We start from the raw sequence: 8,476 nt of genomic DNA on the forward strand, positions 1-8,476 counted from the left end.
CCTCTTTCAAGCTGCCAGCTGGGCCCTGCCTTCCCTGGTTGCCAGCTGCTGACGGGGCCTTCCTTCGTTCCCCGCTGCCTCCTCGTGGTCAGCGTATGTCATAGTGAGTGATTGAACTCCTGGTCGGTCGAACTCTTAAGGGGACACTTTGCATATTATGCTTTTATATATATAGATGAGACTCCTGAAACAAAGTGATATGGAAAGGTTGAAAATAAAAAGATGGGGTTGGCCAGTGTGGCTCAGTAGTTGAGCATCATCCCATGCACCAAGAGATCACCAGTTCAAATTCCAGTCAGGGCCCATGCCCAGGTTTCTGGCTCGACCCCCAGTAGGGGGTGTGCAGGAGGCAGCCAATTGATGTTTCTCTCTCATCGATGTTTGTCTCTCTCTCCCTCTCCCTCCCTCTGTATTTGAAAAATCAATTTAATAAACATACTTAAAAAAAGAAAATAAGAAGATGGAACAAAGGTATACGTAGTCAGATGCAACCAACAAGAAACCAGGGGTCATGATCTCAATATCAGAAAAGGTTGAACTCTGAGCAGAAAGGATGAAGCAAGACAAATAAAGGCATGTTCTGATGCTGCGTGGTACAATTCACAAGGAAGATGTGGAAGTTCTGAACTGCACCAAGTGAAACAGCACCAGCATGTCTGAGGCAAGAATACAACTGCTATAAGGTGATAGAGAATTATGTAGTAACTAGAGGCCTGGTGCACGAAATTCATGCACTGAGGGGTTCCCTCAGCCCGGCCTTCATCCTCTGGCAGTCCAGGAGCCTCGGGAGATATCTGACCGATGGCTTAGGCCCATTCCCTGCAGGGAGCAGGCCTGAGCCGGCAGTGGGACATCCTTAAGCACAGAGGCAGGAGAGGTTCCTGCCACCACTACTGCGCTCTCCAGCCATGATCCCGGCTTCTGGCTGAGCGGCGCTTCCCCTATGGGAGCTCACTGACCACCATGGGGCAGCTCCTGCATTGAGTGTCTGCCCCTTGGTGGTCAGTGCGCATCATAGCAACCAGTCATTCCACTGCTTGGTCAATTTGCATATTAGCCTTTTATTATATAGGATAGGAAGGTTGACCTCAGCCCAGAAGACAGAGACTGCACCTTCCATTTCAGTGCCCCTGGGGCACTCATAAAATTGAGCATTCATAGAAGCCTCAATAAATTTCCTGAAGTAGGAATAACATAGGAAGGATGATGGTGCAAATACACAATGGCTGGTACCTAAGGGCACTTTCCAGTCTGGGTGGACCCAGTTCTGCACGGACGGTGGGCAGCTACACTGGTGTACAGCAGTGACTGTCATTCCTGAATGCTGACGGTGTGCTCTGAGCACAGTGCTATGTCACAGAAATCCATAACAGACCCGGAAAACAAAGGGTCACCAGCGCCACAAAGCTCTTAACTCAGGTCCGAGAAGTCCAAGCCAAATTGAAGACTGTCTGGAAGACAGCCACGAAGAAGACTCCGTGAGCATGTGTGGGGTAGAAAGCAAGGGCTAAGAGGAAAAGCTCAGCCGTGAATAAATACATTCCTGTGTTCTTTCAGCTTTTTAAAGAAAGGGATTTAGGATAAGGAATTGGCTCCTGCAATAATGGAGGCTGCGAAGTCCTAAGATCTGCCTTTGGTGAGCTGGAGACTCGGGGGAGCCGATGGGTAAGTTCCACCCCGAGTCTGAGTGTAACGTCAGGAAGAGACTGATGTCCCAGCTTCAGACAGAGAGCGAGTTCTCTTGCTCAGCCTTTTTGCTCTATGCAGCCTTCAGTGGGTTGCGTGAGGGCCCCCCCGCCCCCCACCCGTGGGAAGGGCAATCTGTTTTACTCAGTCAGTGCAAATGTCAGTCTCATCCAGAAACACCCTCGCAGACACACCCAGAATCATGTTTAACCAAGTATCTGGGTACCCTGTGACTCAGTCAAGTATACACATAAAATTAATCATCATAGCTAAGGGACATAGAAATCGTGAACAAATGGAAAAAAATGATTTTATTTAGAATACTCAACATTTAAAAGATGTCAATTTTCCTTAAATTTATTTATAAAATTAACACAGTCCCAATAAAAAAACCAACAGGGTTTTTGGGAGTTTGACAAGCTGACTCTGAATTTCACATGGTAAAATACACAAGTAGGAGAGGCTAGAATATTCTGAAAAAGAAGCCCTATCGCGTCCTACAATAGATGACTGAGCTCCCAGCAGCCTTAGCAGCCCTGCCCCCACTGTCCTTCATCTGCTTTTGTCCTTCAACCTCACTGCCTTCTCTCAGACCCTTGAGCACACAGGGTATACGTCTGCCACAGGACCGCTGCTTGTACGTTTTGCTGTTGGAATGATGTGTGTTGCTCCTGCTTCAGTACACTTTGCCTTTTTAATTCCTACCTAATCCTCGCTTTTTTTAGGGAAAACTTTCCTTCCCACTTCCTGAGTCTTAAGCCACTATCCTTTGTTATCTGCTTCATTCTTTCCTTCCATGCATCATTTCAGTTTGTAATTATTCAGTCAGTAATGTGGTTGTGTGAGGAATGATGTTTTTCTTATGAGACAGGAAGCTCAGTGCCTGACCCAGAGTAGGCCTTCAGTAAATATTTATTGATAGAGACTCTCCAGTCTGCTGGTCATTGACATGGCCATGGTCTTCTAAACCCGTTCGTCTAGTCTTAATTTAGGTCCTAACCCAGTATCAGCATCAGTGACATCTCCATGTGTAGTTTCTTTCACCAATGGACATTTGAAGATGTTAATGCTTCTGGTAGTGTCTGCGTTAGATTGCAACCTCCTACAATGAAGGGCCAGGTCTGAACTGTCTTCTGAGGCTCTCAATATTATGTTCAATGGACACAATGTATTTTCATAAGAAGGAAATGTAAAATTTTGGTATACGACTCCATTGCCTGAAAAATGATACTAGTCATGGGAGGAAATAATCATAGCTATTGAAGAACTTATTTTCTTTCTATTGTTTTTTAAAATACGTTTTTATTGATTTTTAGAGAGACAGAAAGGGAGAGGGAGAGAGAGATAGGAACATTGATGAAAGAGGAACATCATTGATCGGCTGCCTCTTGCACACCCCCTACTGGGGATCAAGCCCGAAGTTGTGGGCATGTGCCCCCGACTGAATTGAACCAGCGACCTCTTGGTTCCTGGGTCGACACTCAACCGCTGAGCTACACTGGCGAGGCTGAACTTATTTTCTTAATGAATTTTATAAATTGTGTACCAAGCATATTGTAGTTCCAGCTTCTCCTCAGTGACCCAGGTCCTTACTACCCATGGCAGGTTTCAGAAAATACTGCTGTGGTGGTTAGGGCGGAGAAGTTCCTTCTGAAAGCCGAGTGAGGCTGAACAGGATGTGGTTCTCTTATTAGATGCAGTTAAAAGTTTTATGTCTTCTCCCCAGGAGCACATACCTACTGTCTTCTTGGATATGTTGTGATTGGCAAACACTGGCCGTTCCTAAGTGCACTGAAGGTTTTGTTTGGCATTTTGTGGCCTGAAACACACTGGCCATGACAACGCTTGTTGGAAAGTTAAGGGCTTTAGAATGACTTTTGCATTCATGAGTATTCCAAACAGTAGTCTTTGGCAGTTGAGTGGCTGGGCAGTCATAAACAGGTTTTACTGGTGTGTCCCCCGGGGCCACTTAGATAATTCCAGGAAATCCTCCTTCATGTGACCTCTTTCATATTCCTTCGAAACGAGGGGCTTTCTTGTATGTCCTTCCCAAAGACCACAGGCCCTGGAAACTCCATGGAGGTGGGTGTAAGTGTCGGCTCAAGTTGAAGGAAGCAGGCATTATGGTGTGAGTGACACACAGGAACTTGAGTGACACACAGACCAAACCCATCAGATCTGCTCTGCAGATGTGTTTATTTGGGTCACACGGTGTTTCTTTTAAAAACATTGAAATTAGTTGCCAAGCTGCAAAAACTGCAGATTTTTTACTTTGAAAAGCCTGGATATATGACTTGTCTTGAAAAATTGGGGCAGTTTGGCCATGCTGGGGTCTGTATTTCTGCACTGGCCCCCATTAGCTGTGGGTAGTTCCTTTCTTGACGGGTGAGGACTCCTCAGGCGACCCAAGTCACCTTCATGATCTGGAGAGAGACTATGAGATTGAGAACAAAGAGCATAGTGAATAATTACCAAGGAAACTGCCTCCTAGTTCCATGCCATGTCCCATGGTGTCTCTTCTGACTGACTGTTCTTTGTTGTCTATAGGTTCTGGTCTGAGGCCGAATAGCATTTGGGCTGGGGTTGGGGGGTGAGGGTGGGAGGAAGCCTCTAAAGGGACACAGGCCAATTCTTAATGCCTTCCTGGGGGAGCACATCCGCCTTTCCCGCGCGGCCTCCTGCCTCCCTTAGCATTTTGGGAGCGAGCATGAAATGATCGGAACAAAGCACGTGTCTAGGCAGCATTTGGACACATGTGGACGACGGAGGCCGCGTCTGTATTTAATCTTGCTCCGCACAGCTGCACAGAAAGGTTGTTTTCACTCTCCTTTCTATTTTGTCTTTTGGGGAACCCTATCAGGAAATTTACGACCATCTCCTGGAAGCCCCAGCCACTCGGGAGCAATTAAACCACTATCGGAATGTGGCCGAAAACGCCCGAAGTGAACTTGCAGCCACTTTGGTCAAATTTGAATGTGCTCAGTCCGAGGTAAGATGATGTATCTTCCTAACTCAGAAACGGGACTCTCAGCTTCTGGTAGAGTAAGGCAGAGCAGAGAGGCGATTACAAACAGAACAGCAGGCCAGACTTAAACCTTTCCGCAAAGCTGACACTGATTCTCTTCCTGTGTGCCCACCTCCCAGTTGGGGAGGATTCCTGAAAGGTTATGCATGTGTCATGCTGCTCAGCCAGGCGGCAGGGGCGGCCTTCTCCATCTCAGAGAAGCCCCACCTCCTTGGGCGCCCCTGAGCTCTCTGGGTTGCAGCAGCCTGGGTTTTGGAGGACCGTTAGCTTCTTCTGGACTAAGCCCCTTTAAGGTGGATTGCTTGCAGGCTGGAGCCCACAGGAGGGAATTCTCAAGCCCTTTCTTGTGACAGTTCTGATTGTGGGGGAAATTCTAGCAAGAGGCCTGGAGTCCCCCTCCCTCTGGGCTGGATCAGGTCTGTTGTAGAATTTCTGAGGGAGTCTCCTTAGACCCATTCTGCTCACATCCTGGTGGCCTTGAGCTTGAGGAGCCTGGGCTTGTCTGTGAGGTAACTATCGGTTTCACGGGGCTGCCAGGACCTTATAAAACACGAGTTGATAATGTATTTGGGAGGAGGAGAAAGAGAGAGAGAGAGAGAGAGAGAGAGAGAAAAAATGAGAATATACATGTATGATGCATGCTCACAGTTCCAAAGAAGTACATGCATTCATAATGGCTTCTTATAGGGTGGGCCTGATAGCATGACTTAATAGGGCACATACATTGTGCAGCATTTTGATGCCATAGACTTCATAGAAGCCAAAATGTTTCCTTTGTGTAAATCCTGTAAGGGAAGCGGTTGTGGCCATGAAATTACAAATAGCAGAGCAGGTAGGCTCCTTGTTTCATTTTAGCAGCAATAGCAGGAATATGCATTTAAGAAAATGGGTTACCATTGCAAAATGTTTTATTGCCTTTTGCAGAACACACCACACATGTCTCTTGAGTGAGAGTAAATTACCACAAGGCATTGCTCAATTGGTTTTGAAAAAAAAAGCAATAAAACAGAACATGAAGTCTATGATTAAGGCATGAATTCCCATCTGGTAATACAGACACATATATGAAGAAACAAAAGGGAAGGTGGATGAGGTCATGAATAAAGGAGTGCAATTTGCAATTACGGTTTTGGGTTTCTTCAAACTTATGCCATTGAAATCCTTTTGGCCTTTTCATTTCTTTTTCATATTAAGCTTCGAGACCTCCGGTCCAAAATGCTCTCTAAAGAAGCTTCCTGTCAGGAACTGAAAGCCGAGATGGAGAACTACAAAGAGAACAATGCGAGGAAGGCCTCCCTCCTCAGCTCGCTGAGGGACAGGGTCCAGGAGCTGGAAGATGAATCGGCAGCCCTGTCCGCTTCCAAAATGAGGACCGAAATCACGGCTCATGCCGCAATCAAGGACAACCAGGAGCTAAAGAGGAAGGTTGTAGAACTAGGCGAGGAATTACAGTAAGGGTACTTTAGTATATTCTTAGTTGAGTTTGTTTAAAATACTAGCTTCTGATAGCAGGGTGCGCCTTTGAATGTTCGGAGAGCTCGCATTAGGCTGGAAACTCAATTTGGAAAACAAATATTACTGACGTCAGGTTCAGAGATGTTTGGAGTCTTGAAATTTCCCCCCAAGTTCATTTCTAAATGTCACCAAGAGTCTTAACAAACAGCATTGTCCTCAACATGTGTGGGGCTGTGAATGCTTCTATATACAATTTGGAGATTTCCTCTAAGTAGAGGTTTAACCACAGGTGGAGGTGGTGGAGTTGTGCACAGAGGGAGGCATTAATTCAGAAGCTACGTACAAAAATACCCTTGCAGCCCAGACCACCCCAAACTTTCCTCATTCGATCTTATTGCCAGTTTATGCCAGTTTATGCAGAGCTCATGAAATTTACGTTCTTCATACACTTGGCTCTGGCGAAAGGTGAAAATCAAGAAAAAATTGAGAACTAAATATGCTTTTCAATTCTATGTCTAATAACTTTACTAACAAAATACTTGGTATTTATTTGACTTATTCCATCTTGACAAAAAAACCAACACTTCCAGGTCTAGTCCCTTTTCTCCTTCGCCTTAGTAGAGCAAAACTCATTAAAGTGTTTGTATATACTCACTTCCAACTTCTCTCCTCTCTCCTTCTCTCTTAGATCTGCCCCCACTGAATCCACTCACGAAGCTGACCAATGACCACACATTGCAAATGAAATGATTTAGTCCTTATCTTACTTGACCTGTCAGTACATCAGTCACAGTGGGTTTCTCCCTGAAACTCTGTCTTCTTTTGGCTTTGAGGACTAGACATGCCCACTCTCTCCCTGACCCTTCTGCCTGCTCTGTCATGGTTTTTGCCCTTTCCTTCTCATTTCCTTGACTTCACAATATTGGAGTGCCCCAGGCTCAGTCCAGGAATCCCTTCACGTTTCTAAGTCCACTCTCTCGGTAATCTCTTCTAGTCTCATGACTTCAGGAATGATGTAAATGCTAGTGACTCCCACATCTCTATATCTAGCCCCAGAATTCAAGACCCACACATCTCCACGTGGCTGTCCAACAAGCAGCTCAGACTTCACGTGTCCAACCCTGAGCTCCTGGTGTCTCCTGCACATTTTCTCATCGCAGTTAGTGATAAGTTCATTCTTCTAGTTAATCAAGTCAGAAATCTCACATCATCCTTTGCCCTCTTTCTTTTCCACATTCTGTGTCTGATCCTTCAGTAAATCTCATAATCTATCTCTACCTTCAAGATATCTAATCTTCGACAGCATCCAACTGACACCCTCATTGCCCCCAACCTGTCCAAGCAAATATCACCTGTCACCTGGATTGTGAATATATCTAATCTTCGACAGCATCCAACTGACACTCTCATTGCCACCAACCTGGTCCAAGCAAATATCACCTGTCACCTGGATTGTGACAGGAGCCTCCTAAGTGGTTTTCCTGCTTCTGCCTGTGCCCCATGCAGTCAGAGTGATCCTGCAAAAGCACAAATTAGATCCTGCCAGTCCTCTGCTCAGAGCTCTCCATGACTTCTCTTCTCACCGAGGGTAGAGACAGTGTTTTCTATGATCTAATAGGCTCGTCCTGACCCTGTTTTGCTTCCATTCTCTCCTCTGTCCTTTCCATTCCAGCGGGCTGGCTGCTTTGCTGACCCTTGAACACACCAGGTGTGGACCTGCCTCCGGACTTTTGCACTTACTGATCCCTTTCCTAGAAAAGCTCTTTCCCCCAGATAATATCTGGCTGACTCTGCCAACTTTAGGTCTTCCCTCAAAAGTCACCTTCTCAGGACGCATTTGAAATCTTACTTCCTGGCATTGCCATCAGTTTTGGCTCAAATAAACTCTTATAAAATATTTTTTTAAAAGGTCACCTTCCCAGTGATGGCTTCCATGAGTGACCAGGTCTAAAATGTTACCCCACTCCCCCCAAATATATCTTACCTTCTCCTGCTTAATTTTTTCCCCTTCAGTCCTTTTCTAATATACATTCTACACACATTAATATTTTAGTTATTGTTCATCTTCCCATTTAGAACATAAGCTTCATGAGGGCAAGGTTCTTTATTTGTTTTGTTTACTACTGTATCTTTAGCACCTTTAATAGATACTCAAAACCGACATGCAATGAGTACCCATGGGCATTCATAATTCCACATTTCTGTGATTATGTCCTTAGGATAGACTCCTGCAACTTTGCTGGCTAAAAGTGAAATGCACATAGAAGTGGAAATACTTTAGAAATCCTTGGAATAGAGAAGTGAGACTCA

General features: G+C 45.4%; 1 protein-coding gene across 1 annotated transcript in view; it reads left to right on the forward strand.

Moving 5' to 3' along the window:
• Positions 1–8,476, forward strand: part of CCDC170 (coiled-coil domain containing 170) — a 58,565-nt gene that overhangs the window by 9,117 nt on the left and 40,972 nt on the right. Inside the window, exons 4-5 of the mRNA XM_006768714.2 lie at positions 4,547–4,675; positions 5,906–6,162. Coding sequence (XP_006768777.2) covers positions 4,547–4,675; positions 5,906–6,162 — 386 coding nt within the window. The remainder of the gene's footprint in view (positions 1–4,546; positions 4,676–5,905; positions 6,163–8,476) is intronic.

This window comes from Myotis davidii, unplaced genomic scaffold (assembly GCF_000327345.1).
Source record: "Myotis davidii unplaced genomic scaffold, ASM32734v1 scaffold1323, whole genome shotgun sequence".
NCBI classification, from domain to species: domain Eukaryota; kingdom Metazoa; phylum Chordata; class Mammalia; order Chiroptera; family Vespertilionidae; genus Myotis; species Myotis davidii.